Source organism: Oryza glaberrima, chromosome 1 (genome assembly GCF_000147395.1).
Source record: "Oryza glaberrima chromosome 1, OglaRS2, whole genome shotgun sequence".
Lineage (NCBI taxonomy): Eukaryota > Viridiplantae > Streptophyta > Magnoliopsida > Poales > Poaceae > Oryza > Oryza glaberrima.
This window is the reverse complement of record NC_068326.1, coordinates 37,536,292-37,552,788: the sequence shown is the minus strand read 5'-3', so window position 1 is coordinate 37,552,788 and position 16,497 is coordinate 37,536,292. Positions and strand designations below refer to the sequence as shown.

Below are 16,497 nucleotides of genomic sequence, written 5' to 3'. Positions count from 1 at the left end.
TTAAAAGTATAAATCAATCAACCAAAAGAAAAATCAAGCATCTAATAAGATAGATTTAAACTGAAAAAAGGGAGCAACAGATATATTTATTATCTTGTTATAAATTGCCATATGTGTTAAATAACATCAGGGTTTATTTTTTGAAAATCATAACCCTATCAAAATATTTCTGCAGAACCTAATTTAAATGGGACATAAGTGACAATATAGAACATATTTTCTATTGAGGGAACTGAATAAATTCAGATTATGCATACTATAGAAAACATCTATTTTGAGCAACATTATAACAATTCAGAGCATTGGTTCATTGAGAAATAAATTCAGATTATGCAATCCAAAACCATCTATTTTTGATGTACTCCATAGAAAAATTCAGAGAATAAACATCACCATCACTCAGTAAGTATGACTATGATCATAACCATAAACACCCCTAGACAGTTTTAGTTAATCAGTATCTCAATACTATACTCAACACAATTAACCCAATGTTCCTGAAACATCCATGCATGATACACAACAATTATGCATGCCGCTCGCCAACACCCTATGGAGTTGTCGCCCTCCGTACTTGCCTTTGTCATGCCTTCTACCTCCGCCTCAATGCTTGCATTGTCCACCATGCCTCCACAACCACCTTGCACCATCTCCTACAGCAACCTATCCAAATAAGAGAATGTCTACATAAAGACTAAATAAACCTATCCAAGCTTACAAAAGATCAAAAGTTATTGTCTTAGCTGAAACTAAAATTGAAAAAATGCCACCAAGATTAAAAAAAAAACTATGTAAGCTACATATTTTACATTTAAGTAACAACATCAGTAATCTCACAATAGTTATCAACAGATTGGTCATTGCATTAAGATTTACAACTGGACTATTCATCATATATCTGAATCTTATCCAGTCCATCATATATGATTATAAGAATCCATATCTACATGTATATCATTGGATACTAATTGTAGCTAGGATGGATGAACTGCTACACCAGCCGCAGATGCACTGATCGAGCATTCTAGAGACATCCATGCACTCACACTAGTGTATGTATATGCACATATCAATGTGATATCTGGGGAAAAAATTCAAATTTCATTTTGAATTGTGTTGTTTGAAATTATTAATTTAAATATGATTAAATTATATGCGTTGGAAATATTATTTACATTATTGTGATATTAAACTAAACATAAAAGATGGATTATAAGATGAAATAGAGGAGAAAAAGAAATAGAGAACTATTTTTAGAGTCACGAGGGAATGGGGGCAGTCCTTTTACTCCCCTCGCTTCCCTTCCCTTCCCTTCCCTTCCCTTCTCTCCTCTCCTCTTCTCCCCCCAAATTCGCCTCCCCTCGCTTCCCTTCCCTTCCCTTCTCTCCTCTCCTCTTCTCACCCAAATTCGCCGCCGCATCCTGTCCCACCCTTCCCCGCGTCGGCGGCAGCCGTCGAGGGACGGCGCGTCCCCTCCCCCGCACTCTACTGGTGGGGCTGGCGTGGAGCGGGAGATCCGCCCGGGCCGCCCGGGGTTCTCGTTTCCTCCTGCTCGGTAAGCGCGAACCCTAGCTTCGGTTAGTTGCTTGGGTGGGGTGCGGTGTGGATCGTGTATTCTTCTTCTTTTTTTTTTAACTCCGCCGTGGCTTGGGAGTAGTGGGAGACCGAAGAGATTGCTGCGTCTTCCTCTCGATTCGGTTGGTTTAGTTAGGGATTTGTTTTGCTGTTTAGTGTGCTAGTTGTTGAATCCTTCGTGTAGGATTTTGCAACCAAGGTAGGGTGCGCAGTTCATTTCCACGACATTTTTGGGGAGAGGGGATTCAACTGAGCCCTAATGTTCCGCTCTAGGTCTGTGCTCGGTGAGATCTTCGTGTGTGTAATGCGTGTGCTGGAATTTGCTGGTCTGGTTAGAGATATACAATTTCTCATCGATTTTGCTAGAAATTTGTCGCGTGATTTTTTCCTCCGAATTTGATGTTTTTTCTGCCATCCGATCCTTGCGCCAAGATTTGTGCAGCAATTAGGGGCTGTTTGGTTGGTTGGCACACTTTACCACGCCACACTTTAGTCATGCCACAGTTTTTTAGGCATGTGTTTGGTTCGCTGCCGTAATTGTGTTATGCCACACTTTCTTAACTTTGGAACCCACGTGTCATGCTCTCAAATTTAGAGCTAAGCATGCCACACTTGTGGCCAACTATTTCTAAGCCACATTTGTGCCACCATGCCACAACTAACCTAAACTTAGTTATGGTAAGGTTAGCCATCAACCAAACATCCCCTTAGCCTTGAGGAGGGTTCGAGGCCGCGATCCATTAACGTGGCCCGACGAATATTTTGATTTCCGCGCCCTATCCTCGTAGTCGTTTCTCTTTCTTTCTTTTTTTCTCGCCATCCTCGCTTTCCTCTCTCACCTTTCTCACGGCTTCTTTTCTCGCTCTCTCTCCCTTTCTCTTCTCGTTCTCTCCAGCGAGAGAGAGATAGGCATGCCCACCGAACAGATCTCTTCCGCCTTGAGTTTTTTTTTCGATTTTCTCGGTGAATCTGTTTAGTGTGTGATGCGCTGCTTGCTCTCAGTTTTTTCGTGGTTTTTTCTATTTCAATCATGCTAGGATTCGAGTTTGATGTTTTTGAAAGGGGGTTTGTGCTTTTTGGTGATTTATGGTTGTTTTAGTTTTAAATCGTTGTAGTTTTTGGAATCCATAGGAGTTTGGATTTGATTTCGCCGTGATCTGTGTTTGTGTTCAAACTTGCAAGTTTTTTTAGTTATTTTTGTAGTGGTAGTTTCTGGATCTGAGTAGGTTTAGTTGTTTTGTTCGATTTGAATCAAGCTAGGTTCGATTTGAATCGGGCTAGGGTTCAAACTGGAGGCTTATTTATGGTTGTTTCAGTTTCTCTGTTTTTTTTTTTGTGTCCTTTATGCTCGGGATGCAGTGTGATTGATCTGTTGATTTGTATTTCAAAATCATGAGATGGCTTATGTTATTGTTGTATTAGGGATTAGTATACTCCAGATCTGTAAAAACTACATTTGATCATGCCAATATTTCTGAAATATTTATATCTAAAGCTCTACATGATTTGCTTTAACTAGTTTAGGAATCACTAAGATAGTACTCGTGATGATTGGTTTTGTAGTAGAATTTGTTGCATGTTTTTTTTTGTGGTTACTGGTTTTGGATCTGAGTAGGTTTTAGCTATTGGTGGTATCTAAATGCATGATTTATTTTTAGCTGTGGTTATTTTTAAGATGATTCAGTATATAAATGCATGATTTATGCAATTTTTATAGTTGTTTCAAAATTCTTAATCTATGCTTGATGTATAGCCTCATAGCTTGATTGATTGATTTGTGCCTGATCTGTGCCCTATCGTGTTGTATATAATTTATGTTTATGCTTTACTGTTGATGGAGATTTTATGAAATTTTGATGAGTTAACATATTTAAGTTACCAAAATTTACAGTGCATTTATACTAAAATTACAGTGCACTTACATGCCATATCTACTGTTTTTACAAATGTAATTTTAGTTTTAAAGCAATGTAATTTTTACTATCAGTATATAAATGTAGGTACTTTTCAGTTTATGAACTTTTTAATTATGTTTCTGACTTAGTTTTCTACTTTGAGGTATTCATGATTTATACTTGAGGTATAAATGGATTTGGCTTATGGATGGTGCTATATATATCTTAGCAATATTTTTGTTCTTTTTTGTTGTACTCTCTAGTATACTGTTCTGAATAAAGTCAATTTAGCTTAATTTGGTTTTTCTAACATGTAGAAATATATGCAATGTGGGTACAAATAGAATTTATGTTGAGATCTGAAATTCTAGTCCATTTTGTGCATAGTTAGCTTGTATGGATTTATGTTGCTTTTCTTGTTTCTCCCTTGTGATTTCATTAGTATGATCTGAAGTTCAGCCTCGATGTAAATTTATACTATGTTTGATTTTGGGGCAGAAAATGTTCGCACGTTGCCTGGAATTGCTGTAGATGCAGATAGATATAGATGTGCAAACCATTTTTTGGAGATGAAGGTGTTGCTCATTGTACATTAGGTTGTACATGGCTGCTTGTGTTGTTGCTACGATATGTTAGTTTAACAACGTGAATAGATGTCTGTATAATGTATCTGTGCTGAATGCATAGATTTATGCCTTGTGTATAGTCACACAGCACCAATGGAAGGAAGAGTATCTTTTATCTCCCTGTATATGCATTAGGCTTTATAGTTGCTGTAGTCCCAAAAGTTACATGTATAAGTTATCAAAATTACAGTGCTTTTGCATGCTAAATGTGTTGTTTTTATAAATGTAATTTTAGTTACATAGCACTGTAATTTTCTACTTTGAGCATTTATGAATGTGAAATTGGTTGGTAGGTGTTATTTAGTTTCTGAATTTGTTTCTCATTATTTATCCCTCGTGCAATCTTAGTATTAGAGTAAAGAATTATGTAGATGTGTTGGGTTGATTTGTGGCCATAATAGGTGTTCATGCTTTTTGCCTGGCATGTTTGTAGATTTAGATAGATTTTTAGAGCTGCATGCCATCTTTTTATGGTTGGAGATGATAGTGCTTCTCATTGTACATCAGGCTACCCCTGATTTTTTTATCTGATATGTCAGTTTTGATCCTCTAAAATGTTGTGCATGATGTCTATGATACAAAATGCCATTGTGCCTGATCTGTGTCTGATTGTTTTTGCGTCTGATATGTGTCCTATCATGTTCAATTTAATTTCTGTTTATGCTTTTACCGTTGATGGAGTCTTTATGAAATTTTGATGAGTTAACATGTTTAAGTTACCAAAATTTACAGTGCATTTGTACTAAAATTACAGTGCACTTACATACCATTTGTACTATTTTTACAAATGTAATTTTAGTTTTAAAGCAATGTAATTTTTATATGTGCCCTGTAATTTTAAGTTTTTGATTTTTTTTTTTGAGTTTTGAATTTGGAACTGCCTATGCATATGGGTGGGAGCAATGTACTAAAATTACAGTGCACTTACATGGCGTTTGCACTGTTTTTACAAATGTAATTTTAGTTTTAAAGCAATGTAATTTTTATATGTGCCCTGTAATTTTTAGTTTTTGATATATTTTTTTGAGTTTTGAATTTGGAACTGCATATGCATATGGGTGGGGGCATGGATGGTGCTAACAAAATAAGGTGCTATATATAACTTAGCTAGATTCTAGTACAGTATTTTGAACAAAGTCAATTTAACCTAATTTAATGTGTTCAAGTGAATTTAACCTAATTTAATGTGTTCTCTCTTACAGAATGAGTCGCAATGTGGGTAGAAATTGAGGAGAAGGCCGGCTCTGAGATCTGTAGTCACCTTTTTGTTTGTTTGTGTTGGCCCTGTTATTTTTTGGGCTTTTTTTTGGCTGCCAGTTTGGTGTTCTTTTCAGTCCATTGGATACTAATCTAAGGGAGAAAAAATCTGGGTGATTTTTTCTCAAAAATCACCTAACAGATGCCTAGGCAGTCCCTACAAAAAAAATTTGTATAGAAACAAAAATGACATCAATAATGGTTCGGTTCGTTTCTTCTAAAAGCAGTACTAGCTAGCAGGTTTTATCGAGGGATCAATATATAATCAGTTTCTTGCCTGCTTCTCTCACACACAGCAAATGCTGGTAAGACCCTTTGGTGAGATATTTAATTTGTATATATGTATTTTTTTATCTTATTATTTTAATTTGTGAACCGATGATGAACTGTTCATGTATGATGCTACCGTTTTCAGAAATTGGACGCGCCATTGTTCACATGCATAATTTTGACTACAGCATGCATCACTCAAGAGTAGGCACAGTAGTGCTGCACCTGCACTAGAGGAGGAAGAGAGGTGGTCCAAGGTCCAGATATCGTATCGCTAGGGCTAGAAATTTGGATAGGTTTCTAATAATATTTGTACACCAGCTCAGAACGGTCTCGCTACACAAGTCTCGACAGGCACTCTCTCGCTCCACACGAAGAAGCTGGGCACATGGACGTGACGGACCTGCCTGCAGTGTCTGTCAGTGCAGCAGGTACCCAAGTAGTACCCAACACGTTGACTCGGGTAAGCATGCTGTATAGACGTGGCCTTCAGCTGCCTTACCATGCAATTAGCAGATGTACTAGCACTAGTGGCAATTAACATTAAACAAACAGTAGTTTTTTGAAAGTCCAAACGGGTCCAGGAATATAGTGTGTCTATATAGGAATATAATTTATAAATAAATAAAATAAAAGTTTAAAAATTATTAAAAGAAGAGTCCATATAAACCTGCAACTTGAGATAAACTGGAGGAGGGGGAACCGGTTCTAGCCGTAGCGGTGGTGAGGCAGGGGTGGATAGGGAGCCGGTTCGGCTCGGCTCGGCTCGTTTGAAAGCTCGAGCTAGCTCGTTATGCTCGCGAACCAATCCAACAAGACAACAAGCTCCAAAGGAGGGGACCTGCGAGTGTAACCTGTGCCTTCTTGCGGCTAGCGCCGGCTGGGGAAGTGCGGTGGCGGCGGCTGGCGGCGGCGGCGGCTAGGGAAGTGCGACGGCGGCGGCAGCCCTAGCGGCTTGCGGCATCGGCAGCGCGAGCACCTGGCGACGGTGTCGACGCGGTCTCGTGCGGCGGAGCCAAAGAGAGAGAGACGCGGATGTGACTCCCGTCTCGTGTGGTGCGGCGGATGAGGACTAAAAGTAGGACCGAGTGAGGATACTAGGAGAGGACTAGGGTTTTGCTTTTGTTGTTGTCTTGGGCTTGGCCTTTGCTATTGTATTGGGCTGGGCCTTCATGGTTGTCTGATGAAGTCATGTCTCGTTAAGGCTCGCAAGCGGCTCGCGAGCCAGCTCGAGCTGGCTCGTTATCCCTAACGAGCTAAAATGCCAGCTCGGTTCATTAGGAAAATCAAACGAGCCAAGCTGAGCCGAGCCAAGCCTGTCACGAGCCGAGCGAGCTAACGAGCCATGAGCTTCCTGTCCACCCCTTATGGTGAGGAAGCTGGCGCTCACTAGGAGGCGTCCACAGCGGCGGTAGAGCTGGTGATCGCATGGACACACACACACCCAAGTACCCAACACGTTGACACGTTGAGAGGCATCCGTGGAAGTAGGGGAACTGGAGCTCACATGGAGGCATATACGGAGGCGGGGGAGCCAGCGCTCGCGCTCGCATGAGACGCCCGTGGCGGCAGAGAGTCGACGCTTCAACACCTCGGATGGTGGGGCAACAAGTTCAGCAAGGGCAGTTGTGCGCTAGCGAAAGTCAAGGAGAAGGTGCGCGCTGGCGGAGGCCGAGGAGGAGCTACCTCTGCTGCTCGAGCTCCTCCGCCTTCACTGGCTGCGGGCTTCACCTCGGCCAGGGTGAGCGCGGTGCGTTACATGCGGGAGGGAGTCACCGCACTACATGAGGGAGAAGAGAGAAAGAGAGAGATGCGAGGGAGAGATTCTAATAGATGGATCCCACTGATTTTTATTTTTTTATAAAAAGGACTAATTGGACTAACATGTAGAACCAAAATACTTCGGATTAAGTTAGGGGGACTCTTTGTACGGTATTAATAGTTGTGTGTGAAAGATATCTTTTTTTTTTAGGGGGGTTAATCTGGACTTTTCCTATTTCTATATATCGTAATATGATAAATATATACTATTATTATAATGTTGTATTATCATCCATGTACCATTTACATCTAAATGCAACCTTTAGCTTCCAAATCATCGTGTACGTGTTTGGAGGATATTGCAAAGCGTCTAAATTGAATCGCGTTATATAATAGCCGTGTAGATGCGCAGGACACCCTGCTAGTTAACATAAAACTGATACGGAGTATATAGTAGATTATTGAAATAAAACAGTTGTATTGTACATGACCTCCTGCTTCCTTCGATCAGGTATACAACATCGTCCTCTCCACTCATCGTCCTCCTCCTACTCACCATTCTCCACTCATCCGTAGCAATGGCGTCCGTACGAGTTATACTTGTCGCCTTTTGTGCCACCATCCTGATCATCTCCACTCCCACCACATTCGCCCAATCCTCCTACATCGGCAACCGATCCCGATCATCCCCTCCGCCGAGTCCAATCCACCACCACCCACGCGCCCCGGCGGCCGGCCGGCCACGCAGACGCATCATCAGGAGCCGAGCCGGAGCGCATGTACTTTGTCCTCCTGAAGCCGCGAGCAGACGCCCGCATGATGGACGACGGCGAGCTGCGGAGCTGGCACATGTCGTTCCTCCCCGGCGACATGACAGACTCCGGCAAGCGGCGCGCGGCTCGTGCACTCGTACCAGCACGTCTTGGATGGCTTTGCCGCGTGGTTGACGGAGGCCGAGCTGGAGGCGGTGTCCATCAAGCCCGGCTTCTCCAAGTCCATTCCGGACGAGCCGATGTACCTCGTGGTGATGCCAGACAGAACAGGGGTCGGGGGGGGGGGGGGGGGGGTGGGTCACCGACTCCGGCAGTGGGGTGATCATCGGAGTGATCGACACCGGGATCAATTCGCGTGCAACAACAAACTTATCGGCGCCCGATCCCACTGTTAGAGATAAGAATAAAAGTAGGATCGAGTATAAGTTTAGCAAGTTGTAATCATGAGTAATAATCGATTAATTATTTTTTTTATAATAGTAATCAATTAAATAAGCTTTCCTCTTATGTTTTCTTTCTTGTTTCCAAAGATGTAATCGCATATCGTAAAGCCACGCCACTGGCTATTCCTGGCCAATAATGGCCCTCTTTGACATATTTTATTGAGCTATTCCTAACTCTACAAATTCATGGATCTGATCTACGATACGTGCATAACATTTAGATAAATCAATTTGTTCTTATTTTGAAAACAAGAATTTGTTCTTATTTTAGAGTAAATCTAAAATTTTAATTATAATGTAGCATATAAGTATAAAATCTACCGTGGATCTAAGATTTGAATCAGCAGAGGTGAGACGCTTCACCGATTTAGGTTCTCCTTTATGATACTAGACATCAAGCGCGCTTCGCGCGCCCTATCGTATATAACCATAGAGCATATAACCATGGAGCATATAGTCACACAATAGTATATAACCATGGAGCATATGCTCAATTTTGATAGCAAGGTAGCAACATAAGAGAAACAACGATGAGTCTTAACATGGTTCAGTGCCATGTAGCTTTGCCCGAGCCAACTGTTCAGGGTTCATTGCCATGCTATCGCAGATGCAATAGTAATGGACCCTGAGCGTGTGGTGGGATGATAGCTGGCATAATAATAATAGGTGCACTTATACATAGAGGTAGTTGTCCAAAAGAAATCACAGTACTTTTCACTTGGTACTAATTAATAAGAGATAAATGTCTAAAGTCTGGAGTAAAGTCTGGAGCAAAAGATCTAGACATTATATTTAGATATACAATATATATATAATCAGAAACTAATATATTTTGAAATGGATGTAGCCGCGTATATAATCAGATGCAGCAGTCAAGGAGGCCGCAGACGACCACGAGCCCTACAACTAGCAGCCGATCCGCAGTGGGGCCCACTGTCAGGCTCAGAACGTCGTCTCCGAGAACAACCCCTGTGTCCGTCTGCTTCCTCCTGATCTCCGCAAGAACCTCACCTCCTGCGCTGATGATTCTGTACTCCAACTTGTGTGACGCGCCATCGATGATCCTGTACACCTCTCCGGTCAGAGCAACCTCGACCACAGCTCTGACATTGTATCGCCCTTCCTTCTTCAGAATCTTGTACTCCTTCTGCACCCTGAACCATGGCTGATCTTCCATGGTTGCAGCGGCATCGCTATTATTGTTGTTGCAGCTACAAAAGTGTGGTGAACAAATTGCTAGCCATAAAGTATGGCAAAGTTGACAAGAGAATTAAGTCTATGATATATAGGACGTGCTATTAAAAAAGTGTGGCAAGCCATAAATCAAACACATAGCTAACAAACTATAGCAGCCTGGTGTGAAAAAGTATGGCCATGAATCAAACACCCACTTCATATCTTTATCCTTGATGAAAAGTTTTAACTAGGAACGTAGTACTAGTTAACTGATCCATCTTTCTGCAGACTGGAGGCATTTGGCATTCAGATATTGTAATTTAACTTTATCAATCCTAGTGGGAACAAATAAGCATGGGAGAAAGTGGAAACAACACTCTGAATCTTCTTAAACTCTAAAGTACATAGAAATCCCAACAACTGAAGTAAAAAAAACACAAACTGAAAAGGCGAGAGTAGCACCTCCTTTCTCCCTCACAAAGACTACTTTATCCTTCAGTCATCAATTTCAAATTTAATTAACGCAAATTTGACCACATATTTTTGTATGGGTTAGTGAGTAATTTTCTTCCAGTGTGTATAGTATAATCAGATGCAGCGGTCAAGGAGGCCACAGACGACCACGAGCCCTACGACAAGAAGCCGATCCGCGGTGGGGCCCACTGTCAGTGTCAGAACATCGTCTCCCAGCACAACCCCTGCGTCCGTCTGCTTCCTCCTGATCTCCGCAAGAACCTCGCCTCCTGTGCCAACGATTCTGTACTCCGATTTATGTGACGCGCCGTCGAGGATCCTGTACACCTCTCCGCTCAGAGCAACCTCGACCACGGCTCTGACATTGTATCGCCCTTCCTTCTTCAGAATCTTGTACTCCTGCACCCTGAACCATGGCTGATCTTCCATGGTTGCAGCAGCATCGCCATTGTTGTTGTTGCAGCAGGAGTAGCCTTGCCATGTCTTGAACACCCCAAAATTCTGCAATTTTTTTTTCAGATTCACAGAACACAAATGTTAATATGTTATGTTACTACCAATGCTATAATTTCCTATGAGAAGTTTTATCAGCAACCAAACGATATATTTGCAAACGATAATTAATTTGTGAATAAAACTTTTATGTACGTGTTCTTAGCGAACTAAAAGTAAAGGCTGAAAAATAAACTTCGATAAGAAAACCTCAAAATCAGCTTCAAATTTAAGGTTGAAAATTCAAATTGGCTGATAAGTATAAGCATAAGCGAAAAGACCGAGGCCGTCAATTTCACATCTTCAATGTACCTTCTTGAGTAGCTTCAAGAGCGTCTTGCCGCCGCTGTCCATGACGAACACCTCGCGGCTGCGCCTGCAGGCGTAGTTGTCGACGCGGTAGGCGGCGCGGCCGTCCTGGCCGTACACCGTGCATCCGCGGCCGTTGAACACCAGCGATTTCATCCACACCGTGTAACAAACCTGTTTCTTCTCCTGATGATCTGAATCCTTAGGGCTAGCAGAGGAGTGCAGGTGTGCAGAGACCGGCTGGATCCTAGGAGGAGCAATGGCCATTTCCTGACGAAATGAGGCGATGGCTGATGAGTTCAGGTTGATCAGGTTCAGGTTCAGATTTGCAGATTTGCAATGGCTCAGATGAATTAATACATTAGATGCATATATATATAGCCATGGCTCATGCAGTTCAGCAATGTGCGTTGCATGGTCTGGTGACTGCAATAATGCTCACTTTTGTGTCAAAGAAATCTGTTTTTCTTAGAATTAGATTGATTATTCTGCATGCAATGTTCACAAGGGTTTTATGAGCAAAATTTGTTTAGCTAGCCAGGGATCAGATACTGTACTGGTAGTGTACTAGCCCCTCTTTTGTTGGCTTTTGAAGTGGATGCTACATGTGTAGTACTATAATACATTCTCTACATTTGTACATATATCACGTGGATTTCCATGTGTGTATATGTGTAGTATAATATACTACCTGAATCCTTTTCAAGCGTGGTGTGCTCTTTTCTTTGCGTGTATCGATTCAGGCGAACTGCTCAAACGTGAAAAATTATAATTTATATCAGAAAAACAGTGTCTTTTATGGCTTTTGTAGTAGTGTGTCTGAGGGTGTGTTTAGTTGGGGAAAAGAAAATTTTTGGGTGTCACATCGGACGTTTGACCGGATGTCGGAAGGGGTTTTCAGACTCGAATAAAAAAACTAATTTCAGAACTCGCCGGGAAACCGCGAGACGAATCTTTTGAGCCTAATTAAGCCGTCATTAGCACATGTGTGTTACTGTAGCACTTATGGCTAATCACGGACTAATTAGGCTCAAAAGATTCGTCTCGCTATTTCCCCCATAACTGTACAATTAGTTTTTCTTTTTGTTTATATTTAATGCTCCATGTATGTGTCCAAAGATTCGATATGATGTTTTTGTGAAAAACTTTTTGGACACTAGACGGGCCGTGAATGAGAGGATCTGTATTTCAGGTTTCAGTCTTTCAGAGGGAGTATCCAGAAAACAGTGTGGTTGCTAACTTTTCTTGACTTGTGGTTGGTCACTTGTTCTAGATCTGTCTTTCAGAGGTTGGTCACTTGTTCTATTTCAGGTTTCAGTCTTTCAGAGGAAGTATCCAGAAAACAATTGTTCATGCTCTGCACACGATACACATTGCTTTAGCCCTCTCAAACTTCGATTTCTTCATGTGATCGCTCTATATGTGTTAGTAGCTTTACACTTCTATGAGAAAGGGAGAATATTGTAGCTTTGCAATTTAGTACTACTACAGGAGAATAACTGTGCATCATGCAAGACATTGGACAGGTGAATTTCTTCTTTTTGAAAAGAGATCACTCCATGGATATGCCTTTATTTTTTTCTTCTTTCAAAATGCTGCCCTCTTTACTAGTAGTACTAGGCTGTGTTTAGATCCAAAATTTGGATCCAAACTTCAATCATTTTCCATCACATCAACCTGTCATACACACATAACTTTTCAGTCACATCATCTTCAATTTCAACCAAAATCCAAACTTTGCACTGAACTAAACACAGCCCTAGTTAAAATAAGACCAGAATGTTCCTACAAGCAGTTACACAAAATTGTTATTTGACCAACTGTCTGAAGAGCAACCATGGAATCTGTACATGAAAAATGATCCTTTATTCCTTTAATTTTTCACCAACAGCTATCCATCAATTTACATTGATCTGATTAATAGCATGTTAAAGTCGCAGGGTATAAAAACAATTTCAGTCAGACACTTGTTATGTTTAAGGCATCACAGAACTCATTTGAAACTCCAACGTTCCAAACAAGCCTTAAAAACTATCACTATTAAACAATTTTATAATATGCAAACAATGGCATTACGTACTGTACTAATCCAAACGTTAAGGTGTCATTTTCTTTTAATTTCTTTTAGTTTGCGCGAGAGAAGTTTGGAGAAAAAGCGTAAGGTTTGGTCAGCAAAGGTTTGGTTTTCTTTGCTGATTAGCTAATATTAAATCCCATCTTCGCTTGCTGAATTTCATTTCCCAGAAAGATTCGATCTGTCCTATATAAATTATATTAGTACTGTATTATGTAAGCATGGGTTTTGTGCCTTGGAACAAAATAATTCAGTCTTCCAAAGTTCAATGGCACATCTCAGGGTGCTACCATATCTACCAAATAATTTATGCTCATTATTAGCTTGGTAAACTGCACAAGACTCCCAGTTTTTTGGCAGGCCTTGCTTTGTTTAGTGCTGTACCTTGTGAGCATCTTGTCCATACTACTAATGAAAATTAAAATAGAAGATGATTTGCTTAATTCAATACTACTAATGATCGGCATGTATGTCCATTTTATGCCATCACCAGGATTAGACATTTCCCAAAAAGCAGGAAGCTCTTGAAACCTAACAAAATAAAAACCTGACAAATTAAACAAGTGCATGCATTGTAGGCAAGATTAGGAAAACTTTAGTGATTAATTTTATGGTACTCTGTCATGTGTGGATAAGTGATCTTCGTAAGCAAAGTAGGATGAGAAGGTGAGACACTGAGACTGTTGATGACATCAGAGAAAGTTGGAACAACAATAGAAATTAAATCGGCCTCCCAGATGAGTCCATGAAAGATGAGAGAAAATTAAGCTTTACTTAGGTCTGGGTACTTATCCTGGTTTATATATTGTCACCAAATTAATAGAACAATCTGCAGTTACGATCGATGTGATCAGTTCGATCGCACATGTTACACATTTCGAGTGATGACCTTTGTTCTAAAAAAATGCTACACATTTCGATGAGATGGAAGTTCAAGCTCTCTGTACTATGCAACAGTGTTAATTATCATCTTCTCAGCAACTTCTGCTGCTAAATTATGAGAGCAGATCGTCCTTGGTTGAAGGAGCACTACGTACTTGTATATTTGTGTGGAAAATTCAACAGAAGAACTTGCTTTCATTTTTATGGATTCATTTACACTTCAAACCTTTTCTCCCTAGCTTTCGGAGCGCATGTGAACACGCCTGTCAAAGCACACGTCCACACACTGAGCTGTAACCTGTTAACTACCTTTTCCAAATCTTGCACATACTAGTAGCCAGGAGTAGTATTTACCTCTGTAAGCACAACCGTGTGCTTCTAATTTGTACCCCATGATTTGTTCAGTTAAATAGGGGAACATATCATATGCATATAGGTCTTCGCGTGCACTACATATTATTGAAATTAACTAATAAATATTCAAAAAAGATATTGAAAAAAAGTTCATATGTACCTTTTTATATTACAACTATGTGTAAAAAAAAGTCTCATGTTCAAACTTATCATATATAGGGAAAAAGATAGAATTCTGCCATATTTGTACTCTTAAAACTATCATATTTTTTATTTTTTAAAACTAAAATATAATGAACTTGAGATTAAAACTTTACACATGAGTATAATATTATTGGAACAGACACAAATTTTTCTAGAATTATCTGTTATCTTTGTTAGTTGGTGTGCACGATGCGGAAAATTACACATGATTTAGGTTTATATTAACTAATATTACCTTTAAGCTATCTTTTTGAAACTAGTACCCACAAGGGCCCCAATAGAATATTACAGGATTTTTTTATAGAGATTAAGTAAAAAATTCTAATATATTTTAAAAATCCTTTGCTCTAAAGAAACCACAAACATGAAATTAGTCTGAGCAAGAGTGCACTAGGCAAAAATGTGATGCTAATCGCTCAATTAATAGTACAGTCTACGGAGAATAGTGAGTGACTAGTCCAAAGCTAGATCGAGCATAAACAAATTTAGCATTAACACTTTATTCTATCATATCGCGTGACACATACGAGTGCGTACCCAAATTTAATTTAATCCTCCAAAAAACAGATTTTAAAAAAAATTAGAACACAACCACCTTTAAATACGCGAAGCCACAGCCACTGACACCATCCATCCTCCCTAACCATCTCATTGCTGCCGCAGAAGCAGCCGAGCAATCATCTTCTCGATCGATCCCGGCAATGGCCAAGATCCAGCCCCTTCCGGCAGCCTCGCCGTCGGCGGAGTGGCACCATGGCGACGGCGGCGGCGGCGGTGTGCAGGGGAAGCAGGCGGTGTACACGGTGTGGATGAAGTCGCTGGTGTTCAACGGCCATGGCTGCACGGTGTACGGCTCCGACGGCCGCGTCGCCTTCCGCGTCGACAACTACGGCTGCAGGGGCAGCCGCGACGTCTTCTTCATGGACACCGCCGGCACCACCCTCATCGGAATCCAAACCAAGGTACCAATCGATATATGAGGCTGTTCAGGAGAGATTCTAGCTGCTACTGCTTCTTTTAGAATCAGAAGTTCCCTAAACAATATAGCTTTGCTTTTAGTTCAGATAATGAGAAGCCGCAATTGTAGAATCCAAAAAATAAACTAAAAGTTACGAGCTAGGAAACCCAACTTTTCCAAATTATCTCCCAGATTATCGTAAACTTGCTAGTGATATGTTTTTAGCCTGATTCGCTTAGCCAATCGATCGCCATTGTTGTGCGTGCAGAGCTTCGGGATGATGAAGAGATGGGAGGCGAGCCGGCACCACGGCGGCGAGAAGGAGACGACGACGGCGACGGCGACGACGCCGTGGTTCAGAGTGCAGAGGGGCCGAGGTCCAGGAGGAGCCATGGCCACCGTGACGCTGCATGGCGGCGTCGGGATGGCGTACAGGATCGACGGGTGCCCGAGCAAATCGGAGTACAGGATCAGCCGCGGCGGCGGCGGCGGCGGCGACGGCGAGGTGGTGGCGGAGGTGGCGAGGAAGCAGACGGCGTCGGGGGTGGTGCTCGGTGAGGACGTGCTGACGCTGACAGTGGGCCCGGGTGCGGATCACCTCCTCGTCTTGGGATTGGTCGTCGTGTGTGGCCTCATCAGCCGTGCTATGTGACTCTACAACCACAAGAACGAATTTGTTCTTGTTTTTTTTCCTTTTTTTTCTTTCTTTTATTTTAAAAACTTCTTTTAAAAAAATATATTTTATTGCTGGTTTAGATGGTAGATGAAGACACCAGTTTGAAATTGGGATTGAGTTTGTTTGTAGGGAACAGTTTAGACAAGGTTTTTCACCAAGCTGTGGACGGTAGTCCCTCTTGTGGTGGATGTTTTTTTCCCCTTCTAGGGGTTTGTCTGAACTATGATTAAGATTGGAATATATAAGTACAGAGTTGTTTTTTTTTTTTGGTGATGATGTAATTTCTCTTCTCTAATGT

At 41.2% G+C, this 16,497-nt stretch overlaps 3 protein-coding genes across 3 annotated transcripts; 1 reads left to right on the top strand and 2 right to left on the bottom strand.

Moving 5' to 3' along the window:
* Positions 1–9,459: 9,459 nt before the first annotated feature.
* Positions 9,460–9,777, bottom strand: LOC127759930 (protein LURP-one-related 4-like). Its single transcript, XM_052284145.1, has one exon. It carries the CDS (start codon positions 9,775–9,777, stop codon positions 9,460–9,462), a length of 318 nt encoding a protein of 105 aa, XP_052140105.1.
* A 411-nt stretch (positions 9,778–10,188) lies between these two features.
* Positions 10,189–11,374, bottom strand: LOC127760797 (protein LURP-one-related 11-like). The gene is made up of 2 exons (XM_052285092.1): positions 11,055–11,374; positions 10,189–10,751 (listed from the first exon to the last, which is right to left on the bottom strand). The coding sequence occupies exons 1-2, from the start codon at positions 11,316–11,318 to the stop codon at positions 10,365–10,367; spliced, it is 651 nt and encodes a 216-aa protein (XP_052141052.1). The 5' UTR covers positions 11,319–11,374; the 3' UTR covers positions 10,189–10,364.
* A 3,809-nt stretch (positions 11,375–15,183) lies between these two features.
* LOC127781751 (protein LURP-one-related 11-like) lies at positions 15,184–16,467 on the top strand. The gene is made up of 2 exons (XM_052308770.1): positions 15,184–15,527; positions 15,792–16,467. The coding sequence occupies exons 1-2, from the start codon at positions 15,267–15,269 to the stop codon at positions 16,173–16,175; spliced, it is 645 nt and encodes a 214-aa protein (XP_052164730.1). The 5' UTR covers positions 15,184–15,266; the 3' UTR covers positions 16,176–16,467.
* Positions 16,468–16,497: the final 30 nt, after the last annotated feature.